The sequence below is a fragment of the Capricornis sumatraensis genome, chromosome 2 (assembly GCF_032405125.1).
Source record: "Capricornis sumatraensis isolate serow.1 chromosome 2, serow.2, whole genome shotgun sequence".
Lineage (NCBI taxonomy): Eukaryota > Metazoa > Chordata > Mammalia > Artiodactyla > Bovidae > Capricornis > Capricornis sumatraensis.
In genome coordinates this window covers 52,905,087-52,930,475 of record NC_091070.1, presented here as the reverse complement: position 1 = coordinate 52,930,475, position 25,389 = coordinate 52,905,087, and the positions used below count along the sequence as shown (strand labels likewise).

At 43.8% G+C, this 25,389-nt stretch overlaps 1 protein-coding gene across 1 annotated transcript in view; it reads left to right on the top strand.

The window, feature by feature from the left end:
* Window positions 1-1,093: 1,093 nt before the first annotated feature.
* ANXA2 (annexin A2) overlaps window positions 1,094-25,389 on the top strand; it is a 44,419-nt gene continuing 20,123 nt past the window's right edge. Inside the window, exons 1-3 of the mRNA XM_068963675.1 lie at window positions 1,094-1,176; window positions 12,151-12,209; window positions 15,411-15,510. Coding sequence (XP_068819776.1) covers window positions 12,162-12,209; window positions 15,411-15,510 — 148 coding nt within the window. The 5' untranslated portion in view covers window positions 1,094-1,176; window positions 12,151-12,161. The remainder of the gene's footprint in view (window positions 1,177-12,150; window positions 12,210-15,410; window positions 15,511-25,389) is intronic.

Below are 25,389 nucleotides of genomic sequence, written 5' to 3'. Positions count from 1 at the left end.
GCGAGACAGATTAAAACTCTATAGAAGCATCAGGTGAAAGAGCTACGTGACGTGTGTGAAAGGAAAGAATTCAGAGGTGCAGAGCGAGATTTTTGGGATTCTTAGCAAAACTTTCCGGCTACTTTGAGGTGTGAGTACAGTATTTTCACAATCACACACAAAATCACATTTGCGTGCTTATTGCCACGGTGGTTCATAGAAGCAGAGAATGAAAAAAAAAAAAAAAAAAAGGCGAGAAACAGCAAAACCAAGCCAGGGAGCTGAGGTTGAGAGGGGAAAAAAAAAAAAAAAAAAAAGCCAGTTAGGAAAGAAGGAAGGGAGGAACTTCTTTGTTGGAACTCAAGGTTCAAAGCCACTGGTCCCACCCAGCCTGGGACTGCCTGCCAGGAGGACATGCACAGCTGGCCGACACGCGGGAGGCCCGGCGTCTCGGGAGGTTTGGGAAAAGGGCGCCTCCCCGGGCTGGAGGGTGGGATCTTGCTCCTGGCTTCGGCCTCCCAACCCCTAACCAACAGCCACAGTGGCTTCCTGTGTACCAACGCGCCCCAAGGCGGAGGAATCCTTTGCCAGCCAGGACACTGCGGAACACCCCCCTCCCAGCGCTCCTCCCGGGAATGACCGGTCAGAGGTTAAGCTAATATGTTTGCAGACGGTAACCGGGGGCTGGATGCCAACGGCCCAGCTCAGGGGAATCACGATTTATGTTTCTTGGAACTATTCTTCCTTCCATTGCATCGAAAGCCTTAAAAAAAAAATGACTTAACCAACCTCATAGTCGACTAAAGTCTTGCAACTGTACTGATATGAACCTGAGGCAGGGCTGAGAACTCGACGTGGCGCTGGAGAAGCAGAGAAAGGGAGGAAAAAGAGGCCGCTAATAGGCCTCGGGGAAGTCTCAGCAGCGCTTTACCGGAGGGTACGGCAGTGGGCGCGGGGCCACTCCCACTGGCGCGGCCCAGGGAATGTTCCAGGGCGAGGCGGCCCTGGCGGGCGCGCGGGACGGGAAGGGTGAGTCACCCCCAAGTCCGGGTGCTAGCAGGGGAAGGGGCAAGGGAAGGCGGGGCGGGGCGGGCCTCTAGTGCACCGCGAGGATGTGGTGACTATAAAAGCCCCACCCAGGCCAGCCTGCTCTGTTCAGATTCTGGGGACGCTCAAAGCGCACTGCGCCCAGCCCAGGTAAGCGGGACGCCCGCCCATCCGCTGCAGCCCGAGGCCGCCGAGCTAGCGGGGGCAGGGTGGAGGGTGGGGCGCGGTGCAGAGAGGCAGAGAAGGAGTCAGCCTTGCAAAGAGAAGCTCTGGCGACGGGACCCGGGAGATGGCCGGAGGGATCGTCTGCACTAGGGGCTCGGCGGGGAGGTTGCCTAGTGGCGAGGAGGTTTGGACAGGAGTGAGGGGCACCGGGTGTGCTGCGGCATGGGGGGTGCAAGGCAGAAGGAGGGGTTGGGCATCCCTCCCGAGTGCACGTAGGAAGCCATAAGAGGTGGCGCCGGGGAGGGGGCCAGAGGGAGGCCCCACATTCCAGACACGCCAGGCGATGCGGGGGGGGGGGGGGGGGGGCGGCTGGGTGTGGCCACCCTAGGAGCCCCGGGTCGGGAGGAGAGCGGAGGGTGCGGCACCCTCTACATTGAACACGAGCCTTACGGCTGTCTAGAAAGGGATCCCCAACTGTTGCAAGTTAACTTGACTTGAAACAAATGTGCATTTGTGGAACTTGTGCCAACCAGCAAGAGGGAAGCAACTGGACGGATGATAAGGGGTAGGGGTTTTTAGCAGCGACCTCCTGCCCCTATAGAACAGAACAGAACGAAAGAACCTCAGCTCCTTCTCCTTTGTCTAGATTATCCTGTAGGAGAGCATTTCTGATTTCCGTGTATCTGAAGAGTTTCCAATTTGCCTGACCACTTTTGCTTCAGGAAGGAAGTGTCCCCCGTGGTTCTGTGGGTACAGCTGTCACTGACTGACTGGCGCTGATGCTTCAATGAGTCAAAGGCAGAGGGTACAGAACAGGGCGTGGCCCCCTAGGCCTCTCCCTGTAGCTCTGTGAGATCGGCCCTAGCGCCTGGCGTGGAGGGCTGTTTTCCATCAAGGCGCGGTTAAGACGGTGGGAAGTGGGCATCTGTTTCCTTATGGATGAAAGTGGTTTAAGAATTGCCCCTGAGGGTTATTATCAAAGGTTCCAAAACATGTTCATTCAAAAATAAATTTGTAGAGCACCCTGAAAGCATTGTGTCATACCAAAGCAGTATCATTCTTTTTGTATTAAGGTTTGCCATTTTAAAGCTATTGGACGGTATTCTGAATTTGTGTATAAAAGAGCAGTACCCTCATAGGGACTTACTGGGTCTTTATCCAGAACCATAAGATCATGGAGTCCAGGGTTCTGGACCCTTGAGCTCATACTGACTTTTGATAGGTTCTATCCAAAATGTACCATATTGTGCCTGTCTGGACCTTGGGTCATTTGGAATGTAGAAGGCACTGTCGCACTGAAGCAATGTTATAGAAGGCACTTCCATAGAAAGTACTGATGTACAGGCCCAGCTTGGGGGTTCGGAGTGGTGGGAAGTGGGAGGCAAGATGTGTAGGTAAGAAGAAAAAAAATCACTGAAATATTTTACTGGAAGTCTTCTTAGTTTTAATGCTGGCCTTGATCACATTATTGTAATTGTAATTATGTCCTTATTACCATCTCTACTTTTCTCTGTATTCCTCTTGCCTCCTTGGAGATCCTCCTCCCTGACATACTGCAAAAGCCCGACCATGCTTATCCAGTTCTGATGCATTCCTCCCATTCCTCCTCCTTCACTGTATTTACTATACCCAGCTGGAGAGTAGCAGATTGAATCCTTATTTGTTAATATTCAGAATTAGGAAGGTTGGTGGTCCTAAAATCCTTAGCAACTCAGGGGAGTTGTGTTATTTAAAAAATAGCAAGGCACCTTTTTGAACCTAAGCATTTTAATTTATAATATTTGAGGCCATGGAATCAGAGGACCACATAATACCCAGGCAGTGTGAAGGAAGATCTCACATGAGGCCAGGTTCAGTGTCCTTACTGGTCAGGGGTGTTAAGACTGCTGCCTGTGGAACTCTCCTCCCTTCTAACTCCATCTGTTATCTCAAAGCTTAAGTCAAGGCTTTCCCCAGAAATAAATTGCATCTGCCATGGAAGGGTGCGACCATCAAACTAAATTTTTTTAGTTGGAGTTTTATGATTGGAGGACTGCCTGGATTTTGTGATTTCCTGTAGTGCCAAATGGCTTGCCTGTTGTAAACGCCCAGGAAATACTGCTGACTCACTGGCTTTGATCATGAACTTGGTTTGGGACTGGGGTGTCAATATTTAACATCCTCTGTCTTTGAGCTATTAAAAATACTGTATCGATTGATATGTCTACAGTCGTGGCCGATAGTTTCCTGACTGATTTCTAATTTAAGTATTTTTCCTGGCAAGGTAGATATCCTCCTACATTGTTATTGATTTTGGGGTTTGTAGGCTCTTCCTGCACCGATGGGCCTAGAATCTGGCCTTTGTCCTTCCTTTGTGTGGGGCTGTGGGCCTGCTGAGGCATTTCTTACGAACTGAGGGTGGGTGTGCCAGATGAACATCCCAAGCTCTCCTGGGCTGCCTTAAACATCTCTTTATTCGACAGTATTTATTAAGCGTCTACTATGTTCCACTCAGATGTTCCATCTACTATATTCCCTGGTGGCTCAGATGGTAAAGACTCTGCCTGCAATGCAGGAGAACTGGGTTCAATCCCTAGGTCAGGAAGATCCCCTGGAGAAGGAAATGGCAACCCACTCCACTATTCTTGCCTGAAGAATCCCATGGACAGAGGAGCCTGGTGGGCTACAGTACATGGGGTGGCAAAGAGTAGGACATGACTGAGCAACTAACACTTCATTTTCACTTCATATTCTACTTGCTAGTATAAGCACTTAGGGATACAGCAGTGAACAAAACGGAACACCCCACCCCCACCCCCACCCCCGAAAAAAAAGCACCACTCTCCTCTTTAGGTTTTAAATCTAGTGAGGAGAAAAACAAAAATGAGTGAATTGTATAGGCAGTAATTGATTGTGAACTTTACATTTTCCCAAATTAATATTAGCTTCCGAACTTGATTGGGGCTCATTTCCCCTTTAATCCAGCTGTTCCACAGACCTGAGCTTCATGTTTAACCTGCTAGGCAAAGTGTTGTTGCAGGATATCATGACTTAACCTGCCTTCTGGATTTGACTGTAAGAACAGAAATGGAATACTCTTTTTTTTTTTTTTTTTGCGTACTGGAATCCACCTCCTTTTTTTTTCTCCCTTGGTGCCACACCCTCTTCTCATTGTAGGCTACATCAGAGGACAGCAGTCTCCAAATAAAAGATTCCCCCCTACCCAACTCATTCACTGTCAGGTCTCTTTTTCCTCCTCCAGTTGCCAGATGAGGTCCCCATCTACTTAGCTGGGGAGCAGGTCAGCAGAAGGGGTCAGGAGGTGCCCGGGCTTGCGCTTCTCAGTGGGTCCACTGAGATGACCTCCAAAGCTCTCTCATAGGGTACAGCCTGAAGGTTTTTAAACCATCTTAGTTCAGTCTTGTCAGAGAGAAGTCAGTAGCATACAAGTGGTCTGAGTTATCCTCCCAGGCTTGGTGCGAAAGTTCTGAGTCAAGGGAGTGTCTGCCACATGGACGCCCTGCCCTTTGTCTCCCTGCCACACCCAGCTCCCAGCTCGGAGGAAATCAGAGTCCCAAGGCCACTTGCAAACTCTTACTCCCTCCTGCCTCCTTTCCCACTTTGCCATGGCAGATGGAGGTTACTTTTCCACATTGTCCTGTGGACAGAGCTAGGACCCAGGGGGCCTAAATGAGGTATAAATGAGGGGCTGTGGGAGTTGGGAAGAGCTGCAGATCACGAGAAAGAGTCTGTCCCCTGAATGGATCTATTGGACATTACAAAGATGTGAATAGAGGCTGGGAATTGACGCCTCCAGCTCTTTGTGTGTGGAACTAGAACTGCATATGAGATATTCAGTCTGAGGAAGAGAAAGAAAATTGAGAAAGGAGAGTGTATTGGAAAAGAAGGAGAAAAGGACAAAATGTGGAAAGAGCCAGTGTGTGTAAAACATACCAAAATGTCAGTGACTATCTCCAGTGTGCTGAGCACTCATGCTCAGACCTGTAGGGAAATGGCAGTAAGACGGAAACCCTGGGGGCGAATAGAGTGGAAGACTGACTTTATACTCTCAGCTCTGATACTTCACAGACACGCCAAGAGAGACAGGAACCCGGAGCAGGGAGAGGTACAGGAGAAAGTTAACAGTAGTTTTTGTACCCTGAAGTTGCATGAGGATGTCAGCTGATCCACATTGAGCATTCCCAGTACTGGGGACTTGAAAAACCCAGACATGGAGGTCACGGAATAGCACTGAGTGTGTTTGGAGAATTACCAGTCCAATCCGACTTTGGTGCTGAGTGTGTGTGTGTGTGTATGCATGCATGTGCTTTATTTAAGGAAAAGTGTGTAGAGTCCAGAGTGTGGAAAATCTTGAATGCTGTGTAGACTTTTTACTGTAAGCAGCAGGGCCCCACTGGAAATGTAATATGTGGGCCATAAAACACTGAAATTGAGTTGTAGATGTGAAGACCTTGATTTCTCAACCCTGAGAGTGCTTGGAGCCAAGTGACATCATTCTTCTGCGTCTCTTTCCGCCTACTCTAACCCTGCATCAGAAGATTGACTGAGAGGCTCTGAGAGCTCGCGGCTGCATTGTGTCTGAAGTTAGCAAACAAGTATTGATTCAGATCAGGCAGCAAAAGGGACAGGCCAGAGCAAGTTCTGCTGTGTCCATCCTGCTCTGTTTGAGCAAGGCCACTGGGCAGAATTCCAGGATTTCTCGGGAATGACTTGCGCTTGTGACTCAGACATTAATCAAGACCATAAAAACCAAGGGGAAAACTGGGTGCCTTCAGAAAGGTTCTGTTAAATAAAAATGGTTTGGGGAAGGGTTGGAGAGTGGAGTACAGTGGGAGCTCTACCTCTTCCCCCCCGACTCATGCATTTTTTTTTTTTCCTTGCTTTTGATTTAAAATTTCAGTCTGGTCCTGTAGACACAGGACTGCAAACAAGGGCTTGGTGGGGAATCCCAGCCCTCCACCCCCACACCCTCACCCATTTTTTTTGGTTTTAAAAATCCTTTGTATCATCCAGTTCCTGATTGATTCATCATGGTTGCTAGGGATGTGTTTTGCGGTAACACGTCAACACTCCACATTTTAAAAGTGGGTGTGACCACGAAACTGCTGGGTTGTACTCAGGTTCTGCTGTGCAGATGAGCCTGTTGCAGTGTGTTTTTGTTTGTTTGTACAAATTGCTATTTGGGCTTTCTGGATCTGGTTCTTCATAATTCATATCAGTAGAACTTGTTTTTATTATTTGAAGTGCTAACTCCTGGTTTACTTATTGTTTGTTTTCCACCTTTTTGCAGGCTTTGTTTTACTTTTCACTGGGTGGGGGTTAGGGGAGAGTTTAAGGCTGTTTTACTTGTACGGCTTATAACTATGTTGTGAAAGTGAAGCACTGAAGTACAGTATAATCTTTTTTTTTTAAGATAAACCCTTAATTTATCCTTAAGATAGTCTTTATGTTCGATGTAAGGTGCCTGTTTTCCAGCAGCTGCACAGCTTTCTTTTTAATGTCTAGCTTTGCACTCTAAAATCTTTGGTAGTCAGGCAATTAACAGCCTCATTTATTAATATTTTCAAGGCCAGAGGAAACTGTCTGTTCCCTTCATTAGGGTGGGGTGTCTGAGTTCCCTCCCCAGTGGTGAGTTATTTCAAGCCAGTTTGAAATGGGTGTGGCTCTTTCAGTCAGTCTCCTTGTACCCCTCTGGTTATTTTCTTAAAAAACTTTACCTGATAAAGGTAATTTTAACAGTCTTGTCTAGTCACCCAGCCCTTCTCTGTTATGTGGAGGTACTCATCAACAGATTGAATTTGCTGATTTTTGTTTTTTTCTTGCCTGCAAGTTGAAACCAGTTGGAGATCTGGGTGAGGTTGCAGTGTTGGAACGAGTGATGGCATTTTCATGTTCCATAGAGAGATCTGCGAGAAAAGAAGTGGTGATTCTGCTTATAATGGGCTTAGGAATTTTTCATTGTGCTGAGTGGTCAGTAGGGGTGGAATTGTCCCCGATGGTATGGACAGTTACTGTCCTAACAGTAGGTACACCAAGGCAGAGCTATTGTTTCAGTAAGAAAATTCAGCCTCCAGAGCAAATACTGTGAATGGATACTGTGAGTATTGGGGTCAAATCCCTTTCCACAGCCACACTTAAATATGCACCATCAAGAAACTTACCTCTCAGGCCCCCACATGCCACCACATTAGACGTGGCTGGTTTTAAACCTGGCCTTATATCTTCACACCCCCGGAGCACTCACCCGCGTCTCATCTCCTCCGACTTTCCCCTGTTGTTCTGGCTTGAGCCTTCCAGAGTGAGTGACTGCCCTTCACAAACTAGTCAGTATGTCACCTCTCAGGTATTTAGCCAAGCTCATGCATGCTTTTATCTTTCTCTTCTCTTTTAACCTCTTGGAATGAAGATCCACTGTGGTGAAGTTGAAAGGGCCCTTGAGTCTGAGGACCTGGACCTGGGCCCCTGCCTCCCTTCATCATTAGCTGGGTGACCTGGTCTTGTCTTCCTGAGCTGAGAAAGGAAGAGAGCTGGAAGGTCCTGCAGAAGTGGAGTTGGTGTTACATAGTTTTGTGTGTGTGTGTCTCAGCTTTTAATGAGGGGCAGGCTGAGAGAGAGAGTATGTGTGTGTATGTGTGTGTGTGTAGGGGCTTGTTGATTGATTTCCTGGGTGTCACCAGTGTTTGTAACCTACAGTAGCCCTGCCAAGACTTTCTCTTTCCACTTTCAAGGGTAGCCGCACCCTGACATCTTTTCATTAATCAAATGCACTATATTACGCTAATGTTTTAACAAATATTATGAGTGGCAAAGCCGAATGTTTCTTCTGGAGATTAATTAGTCATCTGCAAAATGACTTTGCATTGCCAGGATCTTGGATGTAGTGAGGAGACCAGGATATGGTGAAGAAATAAATGGATTGGCCATAGTGAAGAACTAGGACCATGTTTATTTCTAAGGTGAAAATGTCTTTGCCGTTAAGCTTGCATGAAGTAGGAAGTATTTATATGGATGCAGAAGACTCTTGCATGGAGAAATAGCAAGCTTCATGGATCTTGTTTTTTGGTTATTGTGATATTCTTTTTCTGCAGAATGCTTGTAAATAGTAACATATCAATGTTAATTATGCAAAAATATCAATTCACTGTTTCTGAAAGTTTCTTTAGCACCTACAGTGTGAAGAGCCTTCTTAAATCTGTTGGGGAACTGGGACTCTGTCCAGCAGATGACCGTTTTGTTGAATTGTACTATGTAGTTGCCATTTGAATATGTGATGCATGGCAGGAACTCAGGATACTGTTTCACAGCAAGTAAGTTGAGTGGCATCAGAAAGTGTTTCTGATACCAAAAGGTGGGAGACAGTGTTGCGGGGAGGAGGCCGCAGCCACTCTGTTGAAGCATATGCCAAAGTGCTAGTGACCTGAGAAACGGGCAGAGTCTGTAACTAGGAGAAGAGAAGGGGAAGACAGTGGGACGGGAGACACGAGTCAAGATGCTGTGGATTAAAGCAGTTACGGTGTGTTTGAGGGGAAGCAAGGGGCAGTTTGGCTCACGTCCCTTTGCTGTCTTCTTTTGGAGGGGGCTGTGCCCATTCTTCCCTGTGGCGTGCAGGCTTCAGTAGTCGCAGCATGTGGACTTCCCTAGTTGTGGTGTGTGTGCTTAGATGCCCCCTGACGTGTAGGATCTTAGTTCCCTGACCAGGGATTGAACCCACAACTGCTGCATTGAAAGGTGGGTTCTTAAGTAACTATTGGACCACCAGGGAAGTCCTTCAAGTCCACTTTTGCTAGGGAATAGATAGAGGGCTGGATGGAGCTGGAGTAAGAGAACATCACAGAAGGATGGATATTGAACTGTTGTGACAAGATAAAATAGAGGAATGTAGTTGATAGTGGCATGAAAGAGCCACTGAGTTGGTGAAAGAGCAGTACGGCTGTGGATAGTTAATGGGAAGGGAAATCTGTGGGCTTTTTAAAATCTGATTTTCTGTGTCAGTGTGTTGTGGGCGTGAGAAGGATTATTGAATCACATGTTCTGTGGTACAGCACCAAGGGATCCATCTAGGGCATGGTGAGACCTGTCTCCCAGGCTGGTGCTCAGAGCTGGAAAGGCAGCTGGAAAGAACTACCTGGCAGAACCTCACCTGCCTCTGTGGCTGCGGATTCCTAAATATCAGAACTGATGTGAAGTGCCTGGTCTAATAAATCCATCCAGAAACAGTTCTGATTTACTGGTCGTCTTTTTGTTTTGGCATTTTTATTTCTTAGCTGCTTACAGTGAGGCCTAGAATTCCACAAGGCAGAGGATAACAGTTTATCCCTTACTGCAGACCTAGTCCAGTTCTTACTGAGCCCCATGAGTGAGAGTCAAGGCCAGGGGGTCCATGTCCTAGGGAGTCTACCTCCGCTTTGGTGAATCTCAGCAGGATACTGAGGTAACCCTATAAAATGTTTCTTGGCCCTGGGTGAAGTTGGGAATTATTAGATTTTACATTCTCCTTCTCACGCTAAGTCTTCCAAATCTGGTGTGTACGTTACACTTATTTAAGCACATCTCACTTTGGACTGAGGACCTTTCAATGTTTGATAGCCAGTGGCTGTCTGGTTGCCATGTGGCTGGTGGCTAGTATATTGGACAGTCTGTGCTGAGTGCTGTGTTTAGTCACTTGTCGTGTCCGACTCTTTGCAACCCCATGGACTGCAGCACACCAGGCTCCTCTGTTTATAGGGATTCTCCAGGCAAAAATACTGGAGTGGGTATTCATTTTCCTACTCCAGGGGGTCTTCCCAACCCAGGGATTGAACTCAGGTCTCCCGCATTGCAGGCAGATTCTTTACCAAACTGAGCTACATGGGAAGCCCTTGGACAGTCTGGCTACTCTTAAAGAAAGTAGACTTTTGAGGGCTGTTATAGGTTCACAGAAAAATTGAGTGCAAAGTACAGAGTTTGTATGTATTTCCAGCACCCCCTCTACACACACAGCCTCCTAACTCTCAAGATCCCCCACCAGAGCAGTGCATTTGTTTTAATTGCTGGACCTACATTGACACATCATTATCACTCAAATCCCATAGTTTATATTAGGCTTCACTCTTGGTGTTATAAATTCTATGGGTTTTCACAGATGTATAATAATATGTATCCACTGTATCACTGCCCTAAAAATCTTCTATGCTCCATCAGTTCTTCCCTCCCTCCTTACCCTCTAATCCCTGGCAACCTCTGAGCCTCTTACTGTCTCCATGGTTGTGCCTTTTCATGAATGTAATATAATTGGAATCATACAATATGTAGCCTTTTCACACTGATTTTTTCACTTAGTAATATGCATTTGTTACCTCTGTGTCTGTTCACGACTTGATAGCTCATTTCTTTTTAGTGCTGAAAAATACTACATTATCTGGATGTACCACAGTTTATTTATGGAGGACAACTTTACAAATTAGGATTATATCCCAGTGGTGGGGTATATTGCAGGGATTGGGAGTGTGTATGATGGTGTCTGAGAGTTGTGGGAATGGAGGGGTTGGAATAGCTGTGACTTTCTTTTTTGCCATGCTTAAAACGTCTCTATAAGCATCAGTCGAGAGAGAAGAGTTGGTGTAGAACAGAGTTTATTGTGAAAGTCTTGCGGAAATATTTCCATAACCACAAATAAAGGCAAATCCTCTTCTCTTACATTCTTATGACTCACTCCCCACAGAGCCTGGAATCTGCCTAGTCCAGAGCCTTCTAATAAATGAGAAAATGTCTGTGTCAAAATAGTCCCTCCAAGCCAGTTGTATGAAAACATGTAAACTAAGCAAACTATTGGAAGAAAACAGAAAGCTGAATTGCATGGGCACTATTTCCTTGATCAAAGAACATTAAGCACAAAGAGCAGGGACTTCCTGGGTGGTCCAGTGGCTAAGACTGTAGTCGCGATGCAGGGAGCCCAGGTTCTCTCCCTGTTCAGTGAACTAGATCTCACATGCTGCAGCTGAGGATCCTGCATTCCTCAGGATCGGGGATCCCACACACCATGACTAGGACCTGGTGCAAATATATAAAAACATAATAATAAAAGAGCAAAACAGGAGTTGCTGTAATTCAGAGGTCATTTCCACTGTTTGAGGACACAGCTCTGCTCTATTTTCTTTGTTTTGGAGAGGCTGCTGCTGAATGACCTGTCTTGTCTCAGCTGAAGTAAATTTCCTGCCAGTTGAGCACTTTTTTTGGCAGGGGTTGGTGCATCAATTCTGAGAACTGTGATTGCAGAGCTGGAAAGCCAATTCATTAGGCTGTGGTATCACTGCCCGGTTAAGTGTATTAACTGGAAGATGACATCATTTCAGCCATTTTGAATCTTAAATACAAGGATTATTACTCTTTCATAGGATGAGTTAACATCAGAAGATATGTCCATTGTCTTTCTCATCAACAGTTTAATATCTTCTAATACCTCTTATCATTGGTGAGCTAAGAGAATAATTAGGGATAGTAATAAAGGGCTCTATTTAGGAATGAGCCATCATGAAAATGCTGTTGATTTCAGTTCACATCCATAGTTTTCAGACCCTTTTCAATATATTACTGGTGAAAAATACTGAAGTAATGGCTAGTTTGACAAGATTACTGTTTTTTAGGAGAACCAAAAGATTCAGTCTTATCCTGTTAAGACAAGTTACACTGCTGTTGGGAAGCATTTTGATTTTTGTATTTACAAGTCAGTCATTCCAAGTTCTCTTTGAGCAGAGCAGGAACAAAACTAGCTAGTTCTGTAGTCCATCCCAAACAATGCAAACCATCTCTCAGCTTTAACTTTCTGAGTCACAAGATGAGAATTGCATCTATTTGCAAATATTACTCTAATATCACCAGGTGAAATGGTCCAAGAAGTAGAGATTAGTATAATGAATTACTGTGCTTCAGGGGAAGGGAATCTCTTCGTAATAAGGACTTTTTGTTGTACTTTTTTTCCAGCTTCTTTCAAAATGTCTACCGTTCATGAAATTCTGTGCAAGCTCAGTTTGGAGGGTGATGTAAGTATATAATTTTCATTTTGTGTAATTTTTGAGAGTTGGGCATCTCTGGGTAACTGTGCCCCTTCTTTTCCTTGTCCATCTAAAAAAAATGAGGACAGAATTAAGATACTCGTTCCCCTCTTGGTTCCTGTCTTCCCCATTACTTTAGCTGTTCCTGGTAGTTCAATTTGAAAGAAATGTTATGGCTCCAGAAACTGTTTTGGTGTCAGATCAAAATTGGGCATACACTAGTGACATTGATGTGCCTGGAACTTTATCTTCCTATGTACTTAACATGCCAATGATAATACTTGTTATGATGACACAGAACTTTTAGCATCACGCCCTCAGATTTTTGTTAATGGCTGCATCAAACTGCAGCCATGTTGAAAATGATCTTGCATGTTTTGGAAAAGCTCTTCTCTAAAACCACTAGAATTTTTTTTAACTGAATAATGAAAGTATTCTATATTCTAATTCATCATGATGCCTTTTTTGCTTTGGCTACCAGGGAGCTCAGAATTGTATTTGTCTTTCACAGGAACCTAGACATTCTGATGCATTTGTTTGTTTTTGTTTGTTTGTTTTACAGTGAAAAATTTTGAAAGCTATATGCAGAATTATAAGTCATTGCAAATACTTTTAGAATAAATTAGAATATAAAGTTGTGAATGTGTAAATTACCTAGTAATACCATACATCTTCCAGGTCATCTTGGCAGAACTGGCTTTTACAGAAACTCAGCAGTGACACTGGTCTATAGACATATGTTACAGATATTTCAAAATATGCTGTCACTGAAATTAAAATACAAAGCACTCAAGTGGGTCGACAGCAGCCTGGGTCATGAGGAACAGAATCCTCCATCCCTGGTGCTTACCAGTAAAATGTTTTGATGATGTCACTGGTGCAAGCACAAATTGTATGGCGTATATAGCCTACCTCGTTTTCCTCTTTCCTCTTGGACCTTGTGCATACTGTTGCTGGCAACCATACAAGTGGCACATTGAGGTCCAGACAAGTCTAAGAGCTAAATAATTTTTTTCTTAATGGAGTAGATCATGAATTCGTTTTTAGTATCAGGTTTCATAAGAGGGCTTTTCATGTGGCCTTTGAAGTTCCTCAGGTATGATGTGTTTCTTGGTGTGCAGAGATGGAACTGCAACAGAAAATGTCATGTATTCTCCAGTACATTGAGGGAAGAGAAACATTACTTTTGCCTTCTTAATTTGATTTTCAAATAAATGAATTTTACAGGTGATTGCTTCAATTGCCCATTTAATTTTATTTCCAGAGATATAAAGTATGCAAAACTTTTCCCTACTCACTGTTGTTTTTGAGATGAGATGACATAGAACCTGCTATATGAAGCCACATGCCATATGGCTCAATGACTAGACTGCTTGCCTTTGTAAACAATGGTTGGAATTGTTAATAAATAAGAACACGTGTTCCCATAGATTTCTTTACTTATTTTGTAGCCAGTCTAATATATCTAGTCAGTATTTCAGAATAATACTCTGTCCTTATCTTTTCTTGATTGTGTGTGCTATTTCCATTGAGTTAATTACTGGAAAGTTTAGTGAAATTATAATGAAAAACACCTTGATAATCCACTGGGTTTCAGTTATATATATTAACTGGATTTACTGTTTAGCTAAGATGATCACAAGTTAGTTTGAAATATTCTGTCCACAGGAGCTTAGATTTGTGGGTTTGTCCTGGGCGACATTTGAAAGGATGGCATCTTAGTTGCTTACCTATGCAGCCTCACTGCTATTAGTAATAAGTGCTGGGACGCCTTGTAACATGATGTATGGGGGAAAGGTGAGTCAGGGGACTCAGTCTCTTACTCTTTCCAGAAGCCAAGCCATGACAAAGTCATGTATGATGGGAAGTATGTTCTAAGGGGAGGTAGGATGGGGGAGTCTTGATGCTGAAGGTGGTGGATATTGTCAGTGCTGTTTAGCCTGTCCTTTGCTTTCGGACTGGATAGCAAGGGGGAATAAAGCTGTAAGAGCATTTCAAAGGAGAAAAGTTAACACTTTGGAAAGGAGAACTGATGTAAAACTGTGCTATTACCTCAGTCTAGGGTGGGTCCCTCAGATCAAGAACAGTATCAAGAACAGTTTTCCAGGGCTTTGAAAAACCCTGGAAAGCAAGAGTGAGTGCATGGTTTAAAAGACAGAAAAACACAATTCTAGGAAGAGTAGTTGGTGGAAGGGATTGTGTGAAAGACAGCAGAGGGGTTTTATGATGATGGCCATTCTGACTGGTGTGAAGTGACATCTCACTGGAGTTTTGATTTGTATTTCTCTAATAATTAGCAATGTTGAACATCTTTTCATGTGCCTCTTGGCCATCTGTATGTCTTGTCTGGAGAAATATGTATATATTGGGAGCTCTGCTCAATGTTATGTGGCGTTGAGTCTATACTCAGTGAGCCTGGATAGGAGGGGAATTTGGAGGAGAGTGGATGCGTGTCATGTATGGCTGAGTCGCTTTGCTGTGCACCTGCAACTATCATAACATTGTTACTTGGCTATACACCCAATATAAAGTAAAAAGTTAAAAAAAAAAAAAAGATAGCAGAAGGGAGGGTAGAGAGAGGAGAGAAGAGGCGGAAGTCGGCCAGTATGTAGGGGATGTGGGCCATGTGGCCTGACCACCTTGGTGCCATGGCTTTGGCCAAAGTAGGGGGTAGGAGGAAGACACCTCCCGCACGCCTCCTTATCTGATAGAGACAAGCAGGCAGGCACTCTGCGTTTGCTTTTTAAGGAACATTGATACAGGCCCAGTGGAAATTCATGTGCCTGTAGCAAAAACTTGGCGAAACACACTTGTCATTCAGGTGTTTCCACATTTCCAGCTTGTTTCAAATTGCTGCCAGCCCGGTTTTGTGCTCTTCAAAGCCTTCCCCAGAGAAGCAGGTGGTTTCAAGTTTTGCGTTGTCCACTTTGAGCTTGCACAAAAATTAAGATGAAAAGTAAAAATAGATATATCAAATTCTTAGTCGAGCCTTTGAAGAATTCTCATTGGAAACAAGGAAGTTTTATATCTTATGTGTGATGGCCTGTTAATACTTACAAGTTCCCTGGCCTAAGAATGATGTGAATTGCTAAAAAACAAAACAATAGGAGAAAAAATTTTAGTAACTGACATTTCAACAAAAGGATTTTAAATGTGTATGACTTCAGTGTGTTTGTCTTTTAACCTCAGCACTCCACACCTCCAAGTGCATACGGGTCAGTCAAAGCATACACTAACTTTGATGCTGAGCGGGATGCTCTGAACATTGAAACAGCCATCAAGACCAAAGGTAAGCCATACGTTTATCCTCTTGTCAGACCCTCACCAAAATGTTATTAGTCTCTGTCTTTCATCTTCATACACTGGTCATTTGAAATTGTCATCGAGCTTTAATGAAGTGATCCAAACCTACCCCATCCCATCCTTCCCTTCTTCCTTCCAGCTTCCTCCCTCCCTCCTCCCCTTGGAGAGAAGATTTAAAGCGTGAGAAATTAACCAAATGGCATAGTGACATGGAAATAAGCTTATATTTCAGGGCCAGGAGGCCTGATGCCCTGGGTGTGTGCTTTGGGCTCAGAGGCCTCAATACCCCTTCTGTAAGGAAGAAATTGGTCATGGTGATCCCTAAGGGCCTCTTTTTGGTCCTGAGTCCCCTTGAATTTCATCACTTTTGTTGGAAAATTTCTGGGTACATTTTGCTGCTTTGCTCTTAGATTGATCTAATGAGCAAAAAATCCAGGTGTTTTTTTTTTTTTTTTTAAACTCCACAAGTTATGTCACTCCTTGGGCCTGGAGCTCAGATTTAAAGAGCTTTCGGGATGACTGTATTTCCTAGAGTTCCAGGATGAGTAAGAGAGGACCAGGAGGCATAAAAGCTTCCATTCTGAAATAAAGCAGATAAAGCATTTTGCAGGTAGAGTTGAGCAAGGACCTGTTCAGGTCATCATGCTGTTTTCTGTGTCTACAAAAGCCTGTGACCAGACTTTGAGGCTTCTGTTGATGAAGCATGTACCTCTGGGTTGCTCCATCCCTGGATCTCTGGAAACACTGCGATGATTGTGGTGATGCTTGTGATTCACCACACTCTTCCCCACCTTTGGACAAAGCACTTCTTTACATGCAAAGCTTGTGAGACACAGATGTGATCCAGCAGCTATTCTGACTGCTGGTTCATCCCCTGTTGACGAGCCACAGGACATTAGGATAATGGAGTGTTTTTGCTTGTTGACACACCCCAACAGTTCACATACAGGTCACTGCAGACTGGGGACCTCAGTCAGGGTAATCTGGGGGGCCTAAAACTGGGATGACCGTATGTCCCCGTTATGCCTGCATATTTACTGATTGTGCCCCCTTGCACCCTCAGAACTGTCGTATTTTGCAGGATAAATTGCATAGTCATCTTTCCTAAAACCCTTGGAGAAACTGGATACTGTGTTTCCGAGGATAAGAAGGAATATAGAAAGATCCTTTAGGTCCTCTGATTCTGATGCGACATAGGCTTGCATCATCAGCCTCAAAGCAGCCTTAGTTTCCATGAGGACACCATGGGCACGTCTGGCCTGGACAACTAACTAACCTTCAAAAAGCCATCTCTTTTGTTGCTTTTAAATGACCATACTTGTCAAAGGCCAGCCTGGGGAGTCAGGAAGTCACTAATCAAGAAGTGAAACTAAAATCTGCAGGTCTTATCTCCCTGCAGTCAGTTCTACTTGGTGGAACCTGGTGGATGAGAACATGTGTGTGTGTGGCTTCAAATCTTAGCTCTGCCACTGATTTACTAACTGCAGACTCTGGGAAAACATTTAGCTTCCTAAGCCTGAACTTCCTTACTATAAAGGGGGAGCTAATAAAAGTTTCCACCTCACAGGGTTGTTGTGAAGTATGAAGCACGTAGCGTGGTGCCTGCCATGTAGACAACTCAGAGTATGTTACCTTAACACACACACGCAGTCCGCTCTCCTATAAACTCACCCCGTCTCGCTATTTGGACGTGCCTATATTCCTAGGGTTTCCCAACAAGCCATTGTAGAGATACAGTGGAAGTTTAACAGCTCACTCATCTGACAAAGATGGTGCCTTTTACAAGCTTGAGACAAAGGCTGCTTTTATCCCTGCATGAGAAAGCTTTTAGCGCACTGGAATGTAAAGATTGCGCAAGTGAACTCTGGTAACAGCTGAAACTCCCAGGGTAATAAAAATACCTTCAGGCCCTTTCTGAGTTAGTAGAAAAATACTCAAGTTTCTAAGCAGAAAAGTCTGGAGAGCTAAGATTTGGATTCCTACATTCTGGTTTGGTCAAATGCAGCTGACATCACCATTATCAGGGTTGCAGGAGCTCCTTATTGAGTGCTGCTTATTATGAGCTGGCATGGCACCAGGCACTTCAGGAACATTATTCCTAGGTGAACTTCAGATTAATCCTCTCATACTAGGTGCTATCATCCCCAATATATGGAGGACACAATTTAGGACTAACATGCTCCAGGTCTCTTGACTGTGGTTCAGACTGGGATTTGAATGTGACTTAGTCCAGCCCCAGGGCTGTGTTCTCATGCACCCTAATATTACGCCACCCACTTGGCAGGACCAGACTTCTTACTTTGCCATAAGTTGTGGTCAGGCATGAGAACATTTTCTGTCTGTGATTCTAGAGATATCAGATATATGTCATATTTGTAGGTCCAGCTTTTCGTCCCTTGTTGTCTTCTTTCCCAGACTTAACGCCCAGTGAGTCCCACTTAGGACTGCTTTTTATTTACTTATTTTTGGTGCCTAGTGGTTTTAAAGAGTAAGTGAATTTTCTTAAATCTGTTGACCCTTTAAAATAGTTTCTAGATTATTGGTGTATTTAGAACTTTGAATTCTTCTAGGATACTCTTGAGAGGATAGACTGTGATACCCATACAGAGCTCAGTGTTCTGGCAAAGTTGTTATTGTCAGTATTGGTCATGATGGTGACAAAACCCAGGCCTCTCTTCTAGCTGAAGAGTGACTTAGTAAATTATGATAGCTCTCTTTATATTACATAGAATATCTGTTGAATGTCACCACAATATGAAAAGTAAAGTTTATAAACAGTTGTTTTACATTGCTATTGAGATAAAATTCACATCCCATACAATTTACCTATAGAAAATGTACAATTCAATGTTTGTTTTTTTTTACTAGAATATTCACAGACTTGTGCAACCATCTTTGCAATCAATTTTGGAACACTCACTTTGACATAAATTTTACCTTAGATTTGTCAATTGCATAAAAAATGGACATAAAATAGTATATACAGGGAATTCCCTGGTGGTCCAATGGTTAGGATTCCATGCTTCCACTTCAGGGGCTTGAGTTCAACCCCTGGTCAGGGAACTAAGCTCTCACAAGACTCATGGTTAAGCTCTCTCTCCCCAGAATAGTATATACAGTGTGATCACACCGCAACAATTTTTTATGTCAGAAAGGAAAAATAAGGCATTATTCTCTGTGTGTGTGTATGTATATATATAACTCAATATATTCTGTATTTTCCAAATTCTCTATGATGACATATATTACCTTTGTAACGGGAAGCAATAAACCAAATTAAAAACAAATGAAGTTATTACAATTGACTCCTGAACAACATGGGTTTGAACTACACTTACATGGATAGTTTTCAATAGTAAGTACTACACAATCAGAGGTTGGTTAGATGCATGGGTATGAAATCAATTATGTGGAGGGTTGACTATAAGTTATATGTGGATTTTCCACTATGGGGAGGGTCAGCACCCTAAATCCCTGAGTTGTTCAAGGATCAGCTATAGTTGAGAAAATCACATCTCTTTTTGTTTTTTTTTCTCCTTCTTCCTGATCTTTTTAGATATTAGCACTACTTTCTTTTTAAAAAAACGAGCTAATTAAGATCTTACCTTCCCTTTTAGAGTGCCTTTCACTTTAAGTGTAATTAAGAAGCTTGTGCCACGCCTTACCCAGCTTCCACCTCAAACCCTTTTCCAGAACACAATGCAAATTAATTGGTGCTTCCTTGATATCAAAGGAAACAAAGGGTAAACCCCAAATGCTGATACAAACAAAAGCCAAAGGACCAGGACAAGGTGACTCTCGGTGGCCTCCCTCTCAGATGGTGTAGCCCAGGTGTGCGTGCATACGTGTTTGTGCATGTGCCGAATGTAGAGCATGCTGGGCATTACTTGTGCTACCTAACGTACATTGACTGTGCTGTCGTCTGAGTGCTCTAAGGAAGAAGGGCTGTGAGCAAGTCACCTGTGGCTGAGGGTTTCTCACTTCTGTTAAACACGAGAATTGTGACCTGGGGCAAGCCTGCAGTGGGGAGGGTGAGGAGGGGCAGACCTGGCTGAGATCTGTAGGTTGGTGCTGCATAGACTGGTCAGAAGGCCTCAAAGTAGCTCTCATCCCTCCCTTCCCCTTTGCCCTTAAAATCTCTCATCTGAGCTGCGAGGGCATCTGTCTTTATTTCTAAAGAGCCTCCTGCGTCATCCGTGACAGATTCTCTGCTTAGCCTCATCTCCAGGCTATTTCATGCCCCACACAGAGCCTTTGATCTCTCAGGAGTGTGCAGCCCTCCTCTAGTGGGAGTGTTATCCCGCTTCTAACATCTGGGCAGTTCCCACTTATCCCTCTCTCTCTCTTTTGGCAAACTTTTTTTGGCCATGCCACATGGCATGTGGGATCTTAGTTTCCCAACAAGGAATTGAACCTTCCTCGCCACCACCCCCTGATTTGAAGCGTGGAGTCTTAACTACTAGACCAACAGTGAAGTCCCCTCACTCATCTTTTGACTTGAGCCAATGCACAGCCTCTTCTCCATGCTTTCTCTTAGCAGGAAGGCAGAATCAATTATTCCTTAACTGTGTCTCATAATACTTTTCATCTCATTTATAGCTCTTGGCACATTGTGTTAAAGTTATTTATCTACGGATTTGTCTCCTACCAGAATGTGAGTTCATTGAGGGTGAGGGCTTCATTTCATTAACCTTTTCTAACACCCAGGCCACTGGGATCGTGTGAGAAGGTACATAGTTAACCTGAATAGTAGTGAAAATGTACACAGATACCAGAGTTTAAAGGTGAGTGTGGACATGTGGCTGGCAAGATAAGGCAGCAAAAGACAGATCCGGAATCCGGATCATATCCACAAAGGATTAACAGTCCCCTCGTGAGGCTTGATCCCTTTTTCCAAAGTGAATTTAGCTCATGCCTTGGAAGTCTGCTTTGTTTCTGGTTTTAAGGGGTCTCAGTATTCCGTGTATCTCACCTCAACCAAATGCATGATTGTTTTGTGTATGTTCTGGCTTGAGGTAGACTCTGTAATTACTTACCTCAATTAATGTCTAGTTAGAAGCTGAATAAAGCCATGCAAAAGTAGTAATATTGCTTAATTAACAAGAGGTTGCTGAGACTTAAATCTGTAGGAGTCTCTTGGTCTAGATTGGCCTTGGGTTAAATATATACTGTGGAGTGTACAACACAGCTGTGAGTGGTTTACCATATGGGTCCAAATAACTAGAAAGGAAAGTCAGCTAAATTAGAAAAGGATGAATCTAGACTCCATAAAATAGATTGTAATTAGAAGCAGCACAACCCGAGAGTTAAGAGTAAGTGCCAATAAATTGGTACAGCTTTGGTCTCTCTTTCTCTGGAAGGGGAGGGTAATGAGTTGCCCTATTATTATTGCCAGTTTTGATTTCAGCTGTATTTGTGTTCTCCGGAAGGGTTGCAATAGCGGGTGTTTTCCCCCCACTTCTTATTAGCACAAGTATAGAAGCATAAATGCAGCAAGTTCTTGCACTTTTTTTTCTCTTATACTTTAAAATGGAACTGCTTAAGTTTTCAAGCATGGCTAGAAGACTAACATCCCATGGCAGTGGGAAGCAAGCCAGGATGTGTGTTTTGCGTTTCACCTGCATACCTGTAGGTATGTTCATTCAGTTGAGACAGCAATTCAGAATGTATTTTCTTGAAGATGCTGGGAGGCAGATTGGCTGGGAAAAGTAGCTTCTCTCCTCTGGGAGGGGCTTTGGAGTTGGGAGCCCAAACCAAGAGCCCCCAAGTTTGAGTGTGAGCCCGCTTGTGGGAAAGGCCTTTGTGACTCATGTAGCCCAGGGCCTTCTCACCATCCTGGAAGTTGAACAGAAGGGAACACAACCTTCCCGTTGAAGACTTTCTCTTTGTGTTCAAGTTTACTCTAGACTGAGTTCTCATCTCACAGCACTGCTGGGAACAGAATGACCAGTGCTGAGTCATAGGCACCTTTATTGCAGGCACAGATTTTCTGATTTTCAAGAGGATCATTGTCTACTCAGGTATGTAGATGCCACACTCAAGCTAAGGAGCCTGTGAAACCTGGGTAAAGGAGTCCCTGGTGCCTTTCTCACCGTAGGCATTGGCTGTTGTTGCTTGCCCCTCAGTTCTTTCTTTTGTAGAAAACCATTACCTCTTGTCCATTGAGGAAATCAAATACCAGTGACACCCAGGGACCATGGAAGTCACCACATTCCTATCTGGTGTCTGCAGTGCTGGGGCAATAAATAGTAACTTCTCTGTCAGCTGAGTTCAGGGTGAGTGTTGCAGTTTCTCCTGCATCTGCTCTGATGATTTACTTTATGACTCAGGAGGCTGATAGAGCGACAGGGCACAAATTGCTGCTTGCATTTTATGCACGATCCTTTATTTGCAGTTTTATTTGATTTGGATCTTGAGCAGTGGCCCTTGTGTTTTTCTGCTGGTCTTGTAGTATCACAGAAATGTGATTATGCACAGAAGGCTGACAGGGTTCTAGATTAGTAAAGAATCCAGTGGGATTACCAAAGAGATGACGCTTAAATCCTTTCTGAGGGACTCAACTGAGGTGAGACCAGAGCAGAATGGAAATAGAAGAAATTTAATTTCTCAGCCGAACCTTCTTCTTAGAGGTAGTTAGCTAAACTGTGCTTTCTCTGAATCAGGCCAGGTAGTACCGTGTCAGATGGTAGGAAGGATACTTTGGGCAATGGTGTGCGTGTGTGTGTGTGTGTGTATGTGTGTGTGTACATGCACATGCTTCCCTGTCCCTAAAATCACTCTTGTTGGCACTTTAGGTTCCTGCTGAGTTATGAATGGCTATTTTCAGAAGAGGGTCTTCTAGCTCTTTCTCTTAAAAAAACCTCAGTGGGGTTATCTCATCAGTGGCTGTGCATTGTTACTGGGTGGCAAATGTTATCTAAAGATTTGATGGTTGTACATTTGTATGTTCTGAATAGTAAGTCCAGTTCTGTAGACAAATTGACGCATTACTGTCTCAGATGCTTTTTAGGAACAAGATGGAGGAGTGTCGTGTAAAAAAGCACCAAAGTATAATTTCAGAAAGGTACAAATGTGACTCATAAGAGTATACAGGATACTCTTGTGATCTAGGATAAACACATGTCAAACATTAATTCATTGAGATAGGGCTGGTTCAAAGGAAATTTGAGAGGCTGGTTATTTATAAGCACTGAGAAAAGAATGTTAGAAGAAGTTTACTGGGCTGGATACGAGACCATTCATGAATTTGAGAGCACTGAAGCCATAATCTTCGAAACTATCCTTTCTACTGGACCAAAATCTACAAGTGAATACCTAACCCATAGAGCCTGTGCTATAATCAGTGGTGAGTAGCCAGTCGAGTGAGAGCGAGCCCTGGAGAAACAGTCTTGGAGGGCAGTTGGCCGCACTCAGAGGACATGTTCCCTTCCTCTTGCCTCATGTTTTAGTTTGGTTAGTTTTCTCTAACTGGAAGCAGAATAGCCCAGTGCAGGTCTTTAATCCTGACTTGAATCCCAGCTCTGCAAGCGACTTTCTTGTGTGACCTTGGGTGAGCCCTTGCCTTGTGAGCATTGGTTTCCCCACCGTGTACAGTGGAGGTGACCATAACACCCCTCACACACAGACGTGGTGACAATTGCGATAGGGACTTGTTTGTACAAAGTACCTCGTAAAATGTCTGGCACATTGTGGGTATTCAGTGAATAGTTGATACTGTTTTAATAAAACCCATGGGTCCATGGCCTTCCTCTCCCAGTGACCTTATTGCAAAGGTGGTTTCCGAGGTTTGATACTGATATGCCCAGTAATCTAAACCAAGTCCTGGCTTTTCCTCTGATCTAGATAAGGAGCAGATCTGGGCAGTTTTCCTTTATTTTCTAACCAGTCAGCCCTGCCCTGAGGGCCTCCTGAGTCCTTTATCAAGCAGAATGAAATCTATTTTCTCTGTGCAACCAGTGTGTCTTGCCAGATGTGAGTCAGCATCCTGTTCAGAATGGCCTCTTGGTTCCTTGCCATGGTCAGTAAGGATACACATTTTCCGTGGAATGCCACATGTGGAGCAGGCCTGGGGTTTCCACCCACAGAGAGGAGGAGACTCCAGGAGGCCCATTTTGTGGGTTTGGATTCAGCCATTATTTTAGACTGCAAGAGTTCTTTGTTTTAAAACTATGATGGGTGGTTTAAGAGACCTGCGACCCTGGAGTTTTCTATGAGAACCCTGCTGTCAACGGTGCCTTCCTGTGGTATCACTTGTCAGAACTGTGGCTTCAGGTGACTGGCACTTAGATCAGAGACTGATTTTCCAGATGGCCTATCTCAGAGTGGACTATTTTTATAGTTAGCTGAGAAGATTGGCCAGCCATTTTCATTCAAGGAGTAAATGCTTAAAAACTTTTGTGCTGTTTTCTCTCAGGGGCCAAATAAATGTGTGTCTTAGATCCTCACCAGTCTTGGAAATTTTAACTTCTGTTGGTGCTGAAAAGACATTTGATGTCCATTGGCAGAAGACTGGATAAAATAGATGTGGTACACATATATGATAAGATATTATTCAGCCATAATAAAGAATTAAATAATGCCATTTGTGGCATCATTGATGGACCTAGAGATTATCATACCAAGTAAAGTAAGTCAGAGAAGGACAAATATCATATGACATCACTTATATGTGGAATCTAAAAGTATGATACAAATGAATTTATTTGCAAAACAGACTTAACAGATTTCAAAAATAAACTTATAGTTACCAAAGAAGAAAGGTTGGAGGGAGTGATAAATTAGGAGGCTAGGATGAACATATGCACACTACTATACATAAAATAGATAACCAAGAAGGGCCTACTGTATAGCACAGGGAACTCAAATTCAGTGTTCTGTAATAACCTATATGGGGAAAGAATCTGAGAAAGAGTAGATATATGTACATGTATAACTGAATCACTTTGCTATACACCGAAACTAACACAACATTGTAAATCACCTATATTCCAATATAAAATAAAAACTAAATTGAAAAAAAATTAAAAAAAATCTGTCTGAATCCCAGAATTTACTGTGTTTGCACCCACATTCTGTGGGATCGCCCATCTGTGTCACTGTTGCCCAGGGTGAGGCTTTGCTCACATCACTTTGTGACCGTCCATATCCAACACAGGAAGAATGGGAAGAGGAAGGAGGCATTATTCAAGTTTGTTGTTTTCTTTATGCTTTTGCTTCACTCACACAGTTTATTTTCAAGCTGGGCTGCTTCTCTTGGCAAACACTTCCCTTCACACGGGCACAAAAGAGCAGAGAGTACAGATCCAGAGTGGCAGAGGCACCCACGCCGGGATTAACTTTGTTCCGTGTAGAGGTTTCCTGGAGTGCTGGTACTCGCTGTGTATTTTTTGACGGTGATTGTGCTGACATAGGTAGCTGAGTGTTCGGCCATCATCCTTCAGCTGCATCCTGGGCAGAAGTGATGAGTCACCGGATGACCCTTGCAGCTTCAACCTGGACTGCACCATTTTCCGCAGGAATTACCGTCTCACCAATTATGATAGCAGGTTGAGAGGAAGCAGCGGTGCTCTGAAGATAAGATGGTTAAATCCCACTGGCAGATGTGTGCATTCTGCTGTTCCAACATAGGGTATGCCTTAAGTGGCTTTGACTCAACCATTGATTCTAGGCCCAGTGATTTTTTTTTTCCTCTTTCTAGTTCGATTTGAAACTTGAAGACAGAGGTAGGGGAGAAACAGCTGATGTAGGTGAAGCTCTCAGGAGGAGGAGGGGCTTCTACTAGTAGGCAGTTTTTAGTTGTCTCTGTAGTTGCTGGTATTAGCATTTGTGTAATGTATCAGATCCTTCACTGGTCAGGGGTCCCAGC